Below are 17,292 nucleotides of genomic sequence, written 5' to 3' on the forward strand. Positions count from 1 at the left end.
TGAAACACTCTTTTTTCAGCCAGGTGTTACTCATTAACTTAGTTGTCAGTCGAACGAGAGAAGAGAAACCCTCACAAGCTAAAGTGTACTTAGTGGTAAGTAAACCAAAATCTTTAAAAATTGGAACGACTACTGTTAGCAAGACACCAAGCTAATTAAACTTTATGTGGGTCTCACTCATCTGCCAGACCATAAGTTTATATTTAACGTCCTCCTCTGAGAAGACAGTTAAGCTAGTGCTAAATGCTTCTGCTTTGCCAGCTAGTTGACCTTATGTTAGGCCTATGTATCACTTGCTACCTTTAGGCTCAAATGTTAGAAATATTTATCCGTCAAACTATAATTTAGTTACAAAGCAACCTTGAATTTGCAACAGCTGTATAGATAGCTGGCTAATTTCCCCCTTTTTCCATCAGATAAATTGATATTTAGCTTGACTATCAGGGCTTCTATTAAAACACCTTGCCATTGTCTTAAGATACCTTCATCTAGGCAGGATGGCGGGATACTCTCAGAGACTAGAACACAGTAAAGATAGAGTAAAAAATAAATTAACATTAATTTGTTCATTTAAAACATCAATAGAAGGAAAACTGTCCGACATAAATGGCAGTTAACACTAGATGTTTCTGTTGGGGTTTTTTAGATTGACCTCAGAAGTGACTTATTTCGGTCACTTGTAAAAAAGGCCAAAAGGACTGTTTTCTCAGGTCCAGTTTCTTTCCAGTCCTGCTGCTCCAGGAAAGAGGTAGGTGGATAAAATATCGGAAAAATAGCCAGATGAAAAAATAATCAGAGAGGTCGAATTTCTCTCACAATGTTTATGCACAGTTTGCTACTAGATATGGTAAAGAAACTGATAAAGATTAACGGATCCTACCCCTCAAGCACCACGGGTAAGTGAGTCAAACAGTCGGTGAGTCAAACCTATTGGCTAACTGCGCAGCATAATTGAACAATTTGACTCAAACAGTCAATCTTTTGTGACGGGATGAATAATAGCTTGGCTGGGTTTCATAAAACAAGCTGTAAGGGAGGATATAAAGGTAAGTGCAACATAAACATCTATGTAGTTCTTAAATGTAAATGGGTTGTAAGAGTAGCATTTAGAATTTTCCTTGATATTAGCTTGTCTGCAGCCACACTGTGAGGTAAAAACCTAATGCATCATCGTCAGTGTTTTGAAACTACAATAAGAAAATCAGCCATGTTTTGACCACCTAACATAAAGCATTTTTGCTGGAAAAGTTAAAAAAAAAGAAAAGGTTCATCGGGCAACAGAGCTTGGAACGTCATTTAATATTTTGTCAGCCAACTGAAGGTTATTATGTCTCTTTACCAGAAAGTGCTTGTACAGTAGACAATTCACTGGTAAGAAAAGAAAAGAAGGTCGGCTCTTTTAGCAGCACTGTTGTGGCCATGTTGTGGCTCCAACCATTTTTGGTTCATTTCCGTAAATTTCAGTAAATTAAATTAGCCAGCTAGTTCTCATGTGACAATGGTGTCTTTTTAATTATATGCCTGCAGCTGCTTTGGTGAGGTCTGCAAGAAATACCTGATTTTGAGAGTCCTGAGAGTGGTTGGTGAGTTTTCTTTCTTTAATTGATTGTTTTCCATTGATTCATAATAACACATATGTAGAGGGACAGAAGTACAAATAGTTCTCTGTGGTTACTAGGTGACACTGATCCACTGACACAGTTGGAAAGTCAATGTTTAACAAAGCTGATGACATCAGTTTTATTGACCATGCATCACAGTGGAAAAAAAAAAAGTGAACTCTGTGATAAAACCAAAGTAGAGGCTTGAGCTATGGAGAACTTGATAATATTGTAATGTGTACAGGATCAACATTGGAGTTGCTGAAATTGTATAGTCATTTATCCCAGTGCATGAGGACACATACGACAAGGGCAGTGCTACTTAACATATACTGTAGTTGACAGTGTTGTGTGCATGGATGCATGGATGCATGGACGGATTATGAGAAAATGGACCCCCCACCCCTCCTGTACAGGGCCCCCCCAGACTGAAAGAGACACAAAACAACGACAAATGACGCTGCCTCTTTATGGTCATTTTGTGCCCCTTTGTGGTCGTTTTGCATCCTCTCTTTGTAGTTGCTTTTCATCTCTGCATCTCTTCATAGTTGTTTTACCTCTCCTTGGGATCGCTTTGCATCTCTTTGTGCTCACTTTGTGTCCTTGAACTGAGCTCTATGACTTTCAGACAAGAAATGGTCACTTCGTACAGAAGCTTGTTCGGCAATCCATCCACGGTTGTATGATACGACAGTTAGTAGACAATACACACACGATGCTACACAATGTAGATGATAATATAGTCTTTAGTCTGTAGCTCTGCACATTTGAATAGAGAGGCATAGGATACAGCAGCTGTAACTGGCACAGTGAGGTCTGGGATAGATTATTTTGTAAATGTAAATAGTGCAAGATGTGTGCTATATAAAATTATAGCACACATGACCATATTGTATATTGCATAAACTTGTTCAAAATGTATGTTTGAAATTGAAATAGAAACACAGGAAAGAACACATTTTTAGTCACCTCGACTACTTTCTTTGGTTTGATGCACTCTACCCGTAGATTCTTTTCCCACTGAGAGGTCTTGCCACACCCCGAGAAACCTAATACTTCTGTTACCAAGACTCCAGGGCTGAGAAAATATGCCTTCAGCTTACTAGCCTGAGCTTCATGACTTGGCAATATCTTTGTCCCATAGCAACTCTGTCCTGACCCAAATGTTTCTTCCGCATAGTTCATAAAAGCAAAGCACATACACTCAGAGTTGCTCGATTCTTCAGCCACATGTTGCAGCAATCAAACTTTAACTATGTCATGTTTTCGCCTGTGTATATCATACTGTAGGCACTCTTTCGAGCAGTTCTCACATAGCAGAATCATGGCTCACATGTTTGTAATATAGATAGCTGGCAGGCAGTATTTTCAGCAATAATATAATTAATGTGAAGCCGAGGGAGAATAAAGCAGCCATTGATCAGTGAAAATGCTGCCTGAGGAGAGGTTTTTTTTTGGGGGGCGATTGAAGACAAGCTCTTGTGCTGCTTTTATGCAATGAGCTGCAATGTGTCTGCAATAGCTCCACCGGTAGCAGCGAGTTTCTCTTCTCTGCCTGAATGGCGTTGTCACTCCATTTAAGAGGAATTTAGCATTCAACATGTTGCTGTCGGATATAACTTCAGCTGGGAATGGATGTTTCCTCGACAGCTGGTGTGGCAGCGATCTGTTCTGTTTTTAGTCTGATCTAAAGACCATCTGACATCGTCCTGGACTTTGGCAGTTGTATTAATGAAGGGTGGTGTTCCTCATGCTTCCGTGGGGTCAGGGAATGCAGCAGAACAATGGAGCATGGATAAGCTGGATTGGCATTCTTCACTGTTTTTACGGTAGGAGAAAAAGACATCTCTACCAACATGGCATCTGTACATTAGTCATTTTGAAGCTTGACAATTTCAGCTCCTCAGTGAATTTATTTATTTCATATACACCATTCAAAGTAAGCAGCAGGATTTCTTTACTATGACTTAGATTTCTTTACTATGACCCTTGATCCAACTATTGTCCTAACGTCCGACTGATGTGTTTACATGCACAAAGAAGAAGAGGGCTCAGTGTCACTAAACTTTCTTTTTAAGTTTGTTTTTGTTAAATATTATATCTTTACGTATTATGGTTTTCGTAAAACTGACAGAGCTTCAGTGTCCATGATGTGACATACCGTTTCACCCTTCAAATTATCTTTTCAAATTAATTGACCGAAGGTATTACAGCCACCCTTGCACTCTGTGAGGACAAGTATGTTTTTGCAAAGTAATTTCATTTGATTAATTGCTGCCATAATGCCCTCATTAGTGCACCCCTCAGTAAAATGTTGCTTATGGCTGGACATTAGACTGATCAGTTGCCTCTTTTTAAAGTGTTGCCTTGATTCTCTCAGTGGAGCAGTGCTATCAACTGTTACACATGTGTAGTTAATTTGTATCTTCCCTACAGTTTAGCTGACATCAGACTGGCATGATTATGTAAGAAAAAGAGATGGGGAGAGGGAATTTTCAACGTTAATCATTTGTCAATGTTATAATCACAGTTATGTTTATGTAGTGTTGAGTCAATAGTTTGCAAGCCTTGGATACACAGCCTGTGCGTGGGTAAGTATGTACACATTCTCACTCATGCTGGTAAAAAAAATGTGGAAACAGGGAATTTTTGGCATTTATTTTTAACTTTTTGTAACAAACACGTTTCTTGGCTGTTAAAAGTGAGCTGACACTTCTTCTTCTCTAGACTTGCTTTTATTTTCTTATACAGGTAGGATGTGTGTATCATTTTTTGTTACATGGTTGTCTACTGTAAAAGAAAAGTTCTTGCAAGTAACCGGTTGGATTATTTCGAACACTTTCGCGTTAGGTAGTGGAGCATAGTGGTGAATTTAATCTCAATGTGACTCTACTGTAATTATAAGTGGATATTGGTTGCCTTTTTCTGGGCTGAGGATAATACTAGAGAGAGAAGTAGATACAGTAATAAGGTGATGAATAGCTCATCCATATATATTCCCTTGACTAATCACTTCAGTCTATATGTTTGAGTAAAATGTAATCATCATAATCAATACCTGCAACCTTTCTGCTGCCTGATGTGTCATATTTGCCATAGTATGGAGCTGAGGTAAAGTATGTTGTAGAGCAGGGTAACAGTTTCCTAATATAATTTAATGACTTTCAGCAGAATTATATTGGATCATATAATACGAGATTATCATTTTACAACTTTCAATTGTCCAAATTAATGATTATGTATTACCTGAGTTTGATCTCTTGTGGAATGCAGTGCACTGCTTTGGACATCAGTTTGATTATTTTACTGTATATGTGATTTGTAGACATACTGTATCATGATCTATAACAATATTGGAAAATAACCTTGATCAAATCATCATAATGACTTCAACCATATCACTCAGCCCTGGTATTTTCACATACATAATTGAAGAATTTGATAGAAGGAGCACTCCTCGGAAAATCTACTTTTTGAGTCTTGAAGAGTCTTGAAATGTCTAAAAGTGGACAGCTGGATTATGTTGCAGCAGACGTTCAAAGGAGACTATAGCTGCTATTCTCCCCAAAAAGCGAACTTCATTTTCAAAGCAGGCTTTCAAAACATAGATTTTCAAGGAATATTCCTTCAAGGAGGTGACAAAAGTCACCTACATACAGCGATCCCACACTCACTGTTGGTATATTGAAATGATAAATTACATGGATAGGAATGAATTATTCAATAATCTGTGGACCTTAACCAACAATTGTCTGGGAAATAGCCTCTAGATCAGTTTGTTTAAATATGGAGGTTACTTTGTTCCAGCCTCAGAGTGTGTGGCAAAGTAAACAGGTCACTTCGTCTTCCCTATGACTATGCAAGGTAAGGCACTTTGAAGCCTTCCTCTTTGCCTGTAGATGTTATCTTTAAAGCAACTTTAGGGCAATGTTCTGATCACATTGATGAGAGGGAGATATCCTAAAGTCAACACCCATGGTTACTGTTAACCACCAGAATCAAGCTTCCCGTGGATGTGAGACAAACAGCAAGTCAGCTCACTCTTCTGACAAGAATGAGGATCTTTTTTCTGCAGCAGGTAGGGATTTTAAATACAGTTGCACTGTACAAGCACTCCACGGGAATTCAAACTGAGAGGGCTAAACTGACTTTCAAGCACAACCAAATACTTGGGCTAATACTGCATTTTTCTCATTCCTCACAAAATACTTACAGTCTGGGATTTTTATTGTACCCAGTGTGTGTGGGACAGATGCAGTATTAAACTTGACCACAAACAGAGAGTTCAGAGAGTTCTCCCTGTAGCATCTGGAGTTAAGAATTTCACACCCAGCTATTTTAAATTTGTTGATGGTAGAGCTGCAACAGTGAGAGGAAATTGTTTAGGCAAACTGTGACTCTTTTAATGTGTTCTTAAAGTACTGAAAGTGATTGTGGCTTTACAGAAATATCGACTGTTATTTGAGGCTCACATAAAAATAGTCCGATATGGACTGGTGTTAAATTAAATGTCATATAGCACTCTAAAAACTTCAGCATGCAGATGAGTAATGTGAGTCACTGCGTTAAAACCAAAGTAGTGGTTTCATCAAGTTATTGTGCTAAGGGAGGGTTAGACTATAACTTTTTGATCCGTCATGTGTCTTCTTAAGAATTCACTCCGCAGCTGTGAGTTTTAATCTTTCTCCTTGGGACTCAGAGTCCTGCTGGTTTTCATTCTAGTCATTCAGTCAAGGGATTGACTGAATGCTATTAAATGTCATTAACTGTGTGGTAGGAGAGGAAATCAGCAATACTACAGTAGGAGACACTGACTCACATCAGTTCTAATGCTTACTTCTGGATCTTGTCTTTTATTTGTTTAGAATCTCCAAAACACCCGTATAAAAAGTTCATTTTTTTCACAGAGGTTATATGGAATTGACCTGTAGCTTGAAATACAGCTAATAGTTCAATGCCCTGCACCAACTGTGTTTGGTGGAAGCCCTGCCTATGGTATACATACACACTAATTTTGAGACTACCAGTTGTCATTACATTTCTGACAGTTTTTCTTATGTCTAGTATTACTGAGTGTTACTGTTCTTATAACCACTTGGTGGCAGACTGAGTCTTTTATTTGCTATGTATTACACTTGGGACACCGTTGGGGAATCCTGTCCTGTGGTGCAGTGCAAAAACAGACCATTATTTTGTTATCTCTTGTTGAAAAACTGTGTAAAAATCCAATGGTTCAAACCACAACAACATTTTCTTTCGGCTGACGAGATTTAACCTAAGGCGAAGGTTTTGCCTGTTTGCAAACTGATTTGGCTTTGTTGCCTTTGTCACTCGAAGGATACTTTCAGTGGGTAAATCCTAAACTTGTGACCAAGTTCTGATCTATAATCCTATGGTGTTGTACTTGCATGATTTTCGCATGTCAGCAAATAGAGGCACTGCCGTTTCCTTTTCAGCAGATGTTTCACGCAGTAGTTTCTATAATAAATTCCACTTCCCCCTCCTTGTTGTGAAACGTCTCTTGTCTGTCTATGGGTATATTCTGTATTAACTAGGCGTCTGATATGATATGACATTCCAATTTAAGGTTGCTGAAACTTTAAGATGGACAAACCACAGAGGGACAGCCCGGCTGACCAAGACACGAGCGACTCGGGGAAAAATTCTAAAAAGGTTAGTGTGTTTAAGTCACTGAAAACACTACTGTCAAGTTTATATCTTTCTGTCTTTTCAGCTGCCAAATGATAATATCTTTTGAGATGTCTAAACATTTGACTGGTTTGACAGACTGACAGTCCTGACCTGAGAGCACCATGTAGGTCACGGCTGTCTGATATGTTGTAATTTGCCATTATGTCATAGATTAACCTGTTCAGATGATAGCCACTGTATGGATAGCATGCACTTGTGACGAAACTGTACTTCAGTAAATGTGTACATGACCTTTGTCAGTTACAAAATACAAATTTCTGTGCTGATATCCAAAATCCTGCTGCTGCTTTGCGAGGCTCTGACCTGCTGCTGAAACAGAGGCCCTCTCAGCTGTTTGAATCTGTGCTAAAATCAAACCGAAATGACATGAAAGTAACAAGAAATAAAACTGTAAAAGACGACTTTTCATAAAATGTTACCTGCATGCCAGTCATTTGATCCCATTCCCTCACCACTGCTGGCTATGCAAACATTAGTTTTACAGCTTTGATCTAGTGGCCCAGTCAAGTTATTGACAGTCTCCTACTGCTCAACAATAAATCACTCCTCAAAGACAGTGTAGTCAGATGGTGTCTAATCTTCAAAAGTATGAGCCTGGACTACAGGTTTCAACTGTGCCAACTGACTAAGGTCCAGAGGAGATATTGCCAATTTACAACTTCATCTGTTCACTGACTGCCCTGTTTTATTTGACACACAATTGATTTTTGCATATTGTGCAGCTGAAATGCTCACTAATTTATCAACTCAATAAATCACTCGATAAAACATATAGTGACAAACCCAAACAAACCCAGTTTTTTAGATGCTTAGGCCTGGGGGGGGCATTTTCCCTTAACTGAGAGAGGTTCATTAACATTTCCATTTAAATCTAAGCAATTATCAAACAAGTGTATATTCATTCCTATATAACAACAGTGGCGTTGACTGTAGGTCTGAGAGAAATTTCCAATTCAAATAAATGGGAAAGTGCCGACGAACGTCATGAATAAGCTATACGAAGAGTGAAAAATGTAATTACATACATGAATAAATAGTACAGTAAGCCAAATAATTTACTGGTAAATTGATTGCAGAAACATTTTTTTCTTTTTATCTCCAAACAGTTCTTAAAATAAATTAAACATGAATTTGTTGTACTCTTCCTTTTATCTCATGCTTGCTGTTTATTATTTTCCTACTCTAGCTGATGTTTAATAATTTATCTATTTTACATTTTCCCAACATTTCCTTTTTTTCAATCTTGCTTATATACACTGATGATGAGAGAGCTTGTCTAAAATCTTTACAGTATATCTTGCTGGCTAACATCTGAATACAGGCATGCACCGTCTAGTTATGACATGAATACAAAGACAACATGATCTCTTGTTGTTTAAATTTGATTTTATCAAGTGATGGGAGGTAAAGTAAAAGAAAATACACTTTAAACTGCCATTATTGAAATCACATTTATGTATGTATTTTACTATAATTATGGCTAATCCAAAAGCTTGTAAGAGATACTTGTAGAAAATATAATTCACAGCATCATTATGAGTCATATTACAGTATCTATTTGTGCAGCTGGTTGGTTTCAACAAATTATTTACTGTGTGCCATATGCATTTGGGACCACTTTTTTAAATAAAAATGTTGAAACATGTATGGAGAGTACCGGGGGTTACATGGTATAAGAAAAAAAAAAAGTCACATGGACATCCACATTTCTTAACTATTTAAAACGATTACAAAACTGAGCATGTCGGCGAGCACATTGGTTAACTAGTCCATGTGCATGGATTGATAACCTTGGGAACAGAATATGCATTTTTATATCTTTTTGTGAGTAATTGAGATAAACTGCACAGCAAAGTTGATTTATACAATAACCAAACAGCAAATGAAAAGGTTCTCTTTAGTCTCAAAATGTCACCAATGTACAGCGTATGGCAATAATTTTTTGTGCACCATTATGGATTTAATTAAATCAATAATTCGGATACAGGCAATTAAAATTAAAAAGACCTGTAGAGTGAGTAATTTAAAGTTAGCTCTGACTGGCTGAATGTTATTCTATTATGTGCAGCCTCTACAGTTGTTGTACGGATCACTTGGCTGTGCATGTCATCTACCAACATGTGTACTCTGTACACAATCAGCATGTACAGAGTTCTACATCAGTATAGTTTTTTTTTTTTTTTACCAAGTGACCTTCAAAAGGCAGGAAAGATACCCTGGCTGGTCATCTGATACTATATCTTACACAGGCAAAAGAGTGATGCTCTGTGTTCTTCAAAACTGTTCTACCATACAACGACATTGTGATGTTGGCTTTCATTCTATCGACTTGCAAATACAAACCCGACGCCTCCTGCGTTTATCTATGAAGGGCTGAGTCCTGAAGAGCAAACGTCTTCATGTTTTTTGGGGTTTTTTTTCTTCATTGTACACCTTTGAGTATTGGAGATGCTATATCTTCCTGAAGTCTGTAAGATAACGCTCTCATGGGAGCCAATTATCATGCAAGTGTGGTATGGGAGATGCTGTTGCATATGCCTGTTTATGTGGTAACATATGCAGACCGTTTTTACCGGGGAAGAGCTCTACTGGGACACATACAGTGTTTCAATTGCATATTGAAAGCATATTATTATCGGTGAGCTATTACCATGAAATTAAGATATGTTGGCAGATTTAACACACCTCCCACGTAGTACTACTTTCTAAGCACTTACTTTTAGTGGGTTGCTTCCAACTTTACCCGCTGTCAAAAATAAATAGAGACACCTTTATAAAATAATTTACTGTGCTTTTAGCCATGTTTTTCCAGCTTCACATTCTGCTCTGCCCAGTGGTATTTTTGTTCTGTTTGGATTTGTTACCACTACCTTCTGAACTCAGTCCTTTCACTCAGATGTGGTTCCTTTTACTTTGACTTCTCACTTTTGCTCTGTAAAGTGCTTTTACAGATCAAATCAGATTTTATAAGCTATCCTGGATAAGCCATATGGTAAACCTGTGTACAGAGCCCACTCATAGCAACGAGTGAACCCAATTTAGTTCTTTTTCTCTGAAATTGAATAAATCATTGCTGATAACTCCACGATCAAATGATCACACATTTTAACAAGTGGGGAGGGTGAAACGGTACCTTCTGTTGCTTTGCCTCACTACATTTTAGCAGATAACATCCCATGCTCCCAATTAAGAGCTCTAATCCTTAACATTGCCTTCATCTTCTCCTATTGCCTTAGTCCCAGTGAACCATCTTTCTCCCCTACTTCGACCACTAACCCCTCCTCTAATCACCCCTGCTGTGTTTTATCCCCATTTGCTGGATCATGTAGCCATGCCTCCAGCTGAGGCTGATTGGAATGTCATCAGTTTTTCAGGTATTTTATCATAAAGCAAAGTATTGGATAAAAATCAGGGCATCATCAAAGTCACAATTCATCTTCAAGCCGACATAAATGAGTGTATAAAATTTCATGGCAACCCATCCAATAGTTGTTGAGATATTTCACTTAAAATCAAAGATGTCAGTCTGCTGCTGGTGCTAGAGGAAATGTAATGAATGTCTGTACAAAATTTCATGGCAATACGATAGTTGTTGAGATATTTCTGTTGATCCACACAGAAAGAGGTATGCCGTCAGAAGGGCTAAAAATTTATAAAAACACTCCTGAACCTGTTATACAGGACACATGTAAGTCCAATGGAAAAAGTGCCATGAAAATCACGACACATTCATGTTCGAGTATGAACCCCTTCCATTAATACTCTGCACCATCTTCTGGCCTTAAAAGTCAGCTTTGCACACAGGCTATCCTTATAATCTAACTGGCACAGTGCCATGAAATCTAAACATGTACATTCTTCCAAGGGCGATAAATGGCTTGGGTTTCATCACACTGTGGCCTTTACTCTTGTGCCACTTGTAGGAAAAAAATTGATGATTGATGATTTTATCCCCTTGTGCTTTTTGTTCTGTCTTGCTCTTTTGTATTATGAGGTTTTATTAGCTGCTAGTGAGGTTTCATGCTTTTAGTCTCGTTATGATGTATTTAAGTACCTGAGCTACCTATTCACAGCCTCCTTTTAATCCTAATGATAGACCTATGTCTTTGCATTTTCATTCACTCTTTCTAAATAATCAGTTATGTTTCCTTAGTACCATAAGAAATTTAATGATACCTACTATACTGTACACTCAAGGGCAAGATGGAGGGAATAAACCAGTTTCCTGAACTAGATACCTGGACCTACATATGAAGCGTCCTCTGCTGAATTCCCTCGGTTGGGGTCTGACCTTGACGTTGATCCACATTAATATGCCTGCCACTGACAAGGCCTCTAACATGTCTTTGTATGACTGGTATCAACCCATGTGTTATGTGCTCTCTCAATAGCAGCCAGTCACAGCCTGTCTGTTGAGTGCAGCCTTCTTCGGTGCCCTGGGGTCATCTTTCCTTTACGGCTACAACCTCTCTGTGGTCAACGCTCCTGCTCTGGTGAGTCAAATCTTGTAAGCCTTCTTGTGGGGAACAACCATTGATTTCTCGTGTTTTGCCTATCTACTAGCACTACTAAAAAAATCAATAAACATTCATTTAGATGGTGCTTCAGAATAAGGTTTTAATAAAGTTATGCTTGAATGAATGAGAATTTAGTCCTGATGGATACTGAGCCGTCTCCCGTATTCAATTGATTGTTCAAAACGCACACATTCAATAAGAGTTTGTAGATACTGTCAAAGTTATGCTTAACCCCATTACAGAGCTTATTTATTACTATAGAATGATTTGTTATTTGTCATGTAATTACTGAACACATTGTTTTTGGGCAAACAAATCTTCTCTTTGCCTTCCGGATTGTTTAGCCATTTCAGTTTTGTTAAAAACATAGAGAAACACCTAACAAAATGGACAGATCAGAAAGACCAGTTCATATTCTATATCTGGATAAAGCTCAATAATTTTAACACTTTGTTGTTCAATGATACTTTCATCCCACATGCATACAAACAAAGAGGGAAACTTTTGATCTCAAAAGTTGTTTCATAATCACTTTGAATTTTTTTTTGTGTGCAAATAATGTAACTGCAAGGGTTTGATTCTTTCTCATTTTTTACTGTGACCCTATCCTTAGTCTCAGATGGAAGTAAACATAATTAAAGTGAATGTGAATATGTGTTTACTGGGTGGACATTGTTAGTACAAGGCCCTCTGTCAGATAGAAGACAAGAAAGACTTTGGCAGAAAGATAATTGTTTATATTTAGCATTGCTTGGACTAGAACATACATTTTCACAGTCTGCAAATCATCTTTGACTAGTGAAACTGAAATTGCAATTTTCAATAGCTTTTATGTACCGGTGCAGCTGAAAATGCTGTTTCTCATCTAGAAGTGGCGCCACGTTACTTCTTATTTTCAGGGGTCAAACTTTTCAATCTGGCCCTCTGTTCCTTTAGAGGTAATTAGATGCCCCACAGGTCATTTAATTAGTATTTAACCATTATAACTCTCAGCTTTGTAGTTGCCAACACATACAAGTGCAGGGAAGACTGAGCCTCATTCATGCCCCTATTTCCATCTGAAGATCAGATTGATAAAGTATTTGGTAAAACTTAAGTTTTGTATAAACACAAGCAGTAATGCTTGTTTAAATAAATATTGGCAAACTTTAAACAGTGTATGAAAGTGATACTACAGTTTATAGTCAGGTAGCCTGATAATGTAAAAAAATACCAAGCAAACACACTGGAATAACAGGTACTCCCTTCCCAAATACATTGCAGTGGAAATAGGAATTTGTCTTTGGAGGTGTTATGTGACCATACCTTTAGTTATTGTGTATTAAGTGTTTGGCTGTGTCCAAATCAGTCCCTATTAACTACGGTATATAGTGCACTATGTTGCGTGTCTGAATTCTGAGTGTGTAAATGCTTGGACTTAATAGTGCCCTCAAAGATTCCACAGTGGAGTGAAAAAAAAACTTTTCTGCTAACAATCCCACAATGCAACACTCTGCAATTCATAGATAAAAAAATTTACATCGTGCAACTCTACAGTTGTCAGTGTTGATGCAGAGTAATGATTAGTAAGTGTCTGAAATCTTAATTTACTGCTCGCTTTTGAGTAAATTATTGATTGTCCATTATATAGGGAGTAGTGATTGAGTAAATGAGTGAGTGATTTCTGTCACAGCCATAAACACTCAAAACACAGCTAGTCTGCTTCATCAGAACTGTGGTGGTGTTGTTTGATTACATTTTTTCATTTCAAAATATGTCACCACATTTTGAGTAAAATGTACCTCAAAACTGATCCCAGAAATGATTGACACCCCCATTTTCCAGTTGAGCCCTGTGCCCACTTCAAGCCAGAGAAGCCTTGTTACGTGTTCTTTTTTTAAATTTTGTTTTGTTTTTGGCATTTTGCCACTTGGCCAGCTTCAAGTAGAAGCATACAGGGTGGGCAGTGAAATGGTCCCTGGGCAGACTCAAACTGGGGTCATTGCTATGTGGTATGTGTCTAGGACTACTCCTCCAGGAATTCCCCACATTTTTAAGCCAATTTGACACAAACTGGAATAAGAGTGGAACGAAAACAGTGGGAAGGTCACAGTGTCAAACAGAGATTGCTTCCCCACAGCTTCTAAACCCTTAAATGGCTGGCAAGAGGTTTACGGGACAAAAGAATCACTGTACCATGGTTCTTTCTAAATATGTGACTCTTGAAGGTTTTACAATTCATTGATTCATTGAGGTATATATGGTCAAATGTCACGGTTGAGTTAGTGCCACACTGTATTTGTTGTGTGTTCCTTTTAGCGTTCATTCACTGGAACCCTGAGAGAACAATGCGGTCACAGAACAGTGGGGTTCCTCCTTTAATTAGGACTTGTGCGTACAAGCTGAACAAATTAGACACCACAATGCTAACCATGATTGATGAAGTGAATTCAGTGAGAAAGGAAAGGGTGAAGGGGAAAGAGAGGAAGCCTGGCATCTCTGACCTGTGAGTCTAATTGGTAATTGTGTGATCTCCAGGATCAATACTGATTTTTGCTCTAATGCTGTGCTATACACCATTTACGGTGTGGAAGAGTAGAGAACCATACATTTTCTCATACCTGTAATGGCCCTCATCTACTATTTGTCCTAGTAGATGAATGACAGAAAACTATAGATTCACAAAAGATTCCATCTTTTAAAATTCTGTTCCTGGTCAGAAGAAACAATGCATGCACCAATGCATCATAACCACCTCAGTACTAATGTGTCCCCACTGAAAAAACCAAGTCCCCTGCGCCCTCACTCAGAGTGTCTCTTTTCCCCTTGGACCTGCCTTCCTGGCCTTTTATTACTTCTGAAAAGGGGCCAATGATCAGCTCTTAACCCTGTAAGGCATGAATTTTTATTATGGGGGGAAAAAAACATTTCACCCTATGTTTTGGGAGTTTGGGGATCCCTGATCCTATGAATCCAACCAATCACAATTAGAAACTTTAAATTCAAAACATCAAACAATCAAATAAACAAAACTACTAATTACAGCTGACACCTCACGTATAACTGTGTCTCACATATCATATAAACATGTAAGACAACAGCCAATTTACATTCTGTATGTGTGAGAGTGTGTGGGTGTATTTGTGGACTTGTTCTTATATCCCATCGGGGTCTTTAACCTGAATGCATGCTAACCCATTGGGACTTGTGTCACCATGGGGACCAAGGGGCTAGGTAATGCATCATGTCAATCAGTGTCCCCATGGGGATGGTGGAACAAAACTGTGTGTGTGTGTGTGTGTGTGTGTGTGTGTGTGTGTGTCTCGAGGAGTTAGCTTTTTTGAGTGTGCGTGTGTTTCAGTGTGTGCGTTGTTGGGTGTTCTCCACCGGGGAAGGCGGGGAACATCCACCTCTGATACATCTTCATCTTCATCCACAGACTCAGTCTCATTGTCAAGAGATAGGCATTCTCGCCTTCAAAAAAGAAAGTTAAAACACTGACTATGGCAATAATTACTCATGAAAGCATAACTGCACACTTTAGCATGACATTGCCTGTACAAAAGTGGTCTAACTGCACAGAATTGCCCTGAGGCAACAAAAAAAAACAACACAGTTTTAGTGTATAAATAAATAGAAAAATCTAGTCTTTAAACAATCAAACATACTTCTTTAACTTACTTGTGCACATTCATATATATTTTTATATAAAGTTATTTCAAGTTAAATATTTTTAAAAGTGATTTTTATCTTAGCAGTTGGTGGCACAGTGTCACATTTGGCTTTGTTTCTTGAAAGGGCTGTTCCACCCCCAGACAAAAGGCCACACCCACTTCAGCCATTCATTTCATTGAACACAGACATGCCTGGTGATATTATGTGTACTGTATATAAAAATAAAGGGGAGGTCTGGGGACCAAAAAGGTAGTTTGTTGCCTGGGGGCAATACCATGCCATAGCAAAAAAATACAATAATTTCTTTTCTGTGGCACCTGGTGTAGCAGTGCTCAAGCGGTTTACGGGATTACTGTGTGTAAACACTTAATGTGAATGACCTCCCAGATGACCCCTAAATTTCTCAGTAACAACCCACTTACAGTATGGGTAGCTAAAGCTTCACAAAGCTGTAGTTGCTCAAACTGCCTAATGCCTTAATAACCAGCGCTGAGTCTGTTGGGTTTTTAATAAAGGTCTTAGCTTTGCATATTCTTATGATCTTGAGTCAATGGTATAATTTTCAAAGGAGGCTTTATTAGAAATTAAAAGGGGTTGGTATCATTTGTTCTTAAAGGGATGACTTTTGCACTGCACCATCCACCTCATAGGTTCTTCTTGAATAGTCCGCTCCCGTCTCCTCCTCACCCCTGAAAATCAGATCCTGCAGTTTTCACCAAGTCACCAACTTTTCAGTTTTACCAATTTGATCCAAAGGGAAAAGGCAAGTTGTTTAGGACTTAAAATTTGACATAGGATGCAATCAACCATAAAGTTTTAAGAAGCTCAAATATTCCATCAACACTCTCCCACAGCTCAACTTGTTTTTTTACTAATCTGCAGCCATGGAATTGCTAGTTATTGCTCATTAATTCAGTAGCTCCTGTCAAAGCCCTGGCTACCATGCTTCATCCGTTGCAGCTAATTCTCCAGCTCATGTATGTTGAGCTTTTGATTGCTGTTTATCCTCCGTCATAGCTTCTGCTCACCGGGAAGATAAGCTGATCATTAAGCTAGCGCTGGCTCCTCTCCACCACTGTAGGGGTCCACCACTGCTCCTGCTGTTTTTAAAAAAATCATATAAAATTAAGCAACAAGCTTAAAAGCTTCCCTCTTTTATGTTTGCCAACTGCAGCAGAATGTAAAGTTCATTGAGAAACCGACTACATACTCCGAACCCATCATCAGCTATAAATCAATGACAGTAAACTACTGTCACAACTGGTTGTAGCAGTGTTACAGGAACACAAGGGATTGGACCCAGATGTAGATGCCAGAGGCAGACTTAATGAAGGTCAGTTATTTATTATACATTATAATTTAAACAAAAGACCTATGAGAGGGTGAGGCAGGCAGGAGTCTAACACAGTGAAGGCAGTCCAAAATTAGACTGGCCCCCCTAAAAAAACCACCCTATCGGTCGTTTTCTGCAAGTAGCCTATTATGACCCATAGTTACGTTTTATTGTAAGTTGACCTCTTGCGGTGGTAGTAATTATTACGGGAGAAAAGGACGGAGTCAGGTGAGCGAGGAGGTTGGGGTGGATGGATGGGTCAACAAAACATAGGACTTTGTCCTGTAAACATGGGAGACTGCTGTTTGTTTCCCACTTAAAACCGACAGGCATCATTGATTCTTTTGACCATGACCATTCCACAACCATAAGTACGTCATTATTAATGTAACCATGATGACGAAGGTCCTCTAACCTTCATGAAGTACCCAAACTACGGCCTTTCCCTAAACCTAACCAAGTTCTTTTTGTGTAT

General features: G+C 38.5%; 1 protein-coding gene across 11 annotated transcripts in view; it reads left to right on the plus strand.

The window, feature by feature from the left end:
- The window catches only part of slc2a9l2 (solute carrier family 2 member 9, like 2), a 102,950-nt gene continuing 85,658 nt past the window's right edge, over positions 1-17,292 (plus strand). The window contains exons 1-5 of one of the 11 annotated variants that reach the window (XM_040159383.1): positions 1-95; positions 647-748; positions 1,528-1,583; positions 7,189-7,274; positions 11,705-11,806. In XM_040159383.1, coding sequence (XP_040015317.1) covers positions 7,206-7,274; positions 11,705-11,806 — 171 coding nt within the window. In that variant the 5' untranslated portion in view covers positions 1-95; positions 647-748; positions 1,528-1,583; positions 7,189-7,205. Of the gene's footprint in view, positions 96-646; positions 749-1,527; positions 1,584-4,117; positions 4,193-4,213; positions 4,353-5,321; positions 5,680-6,162; positions 6,949-7,188; positions 7,275-11,704; positions 11,807-17,292 lie in introns of those variants that run through there. The other 10 variants (XM_040159387.1, XM_040159386.1, XM_040159384.1 and 7 more) reach the window with 10 other exon arrangements.

The sequence above is a fragment of the Xiphias gladius genome, chromosome 21 (assembly GCF_016859285.1).
Source record: "Xiphias gladius isolate SHS-SW01 ecotype Sanya breed wild chromosome 21, ASM1685928v1, whole genome shotgun sequence".
NCBI lineage: Eukaryota > Metazoa > Chordata > Actinopteri > Istiophoriformes > Xiphiidae > Xiphias > Xiphias gladius.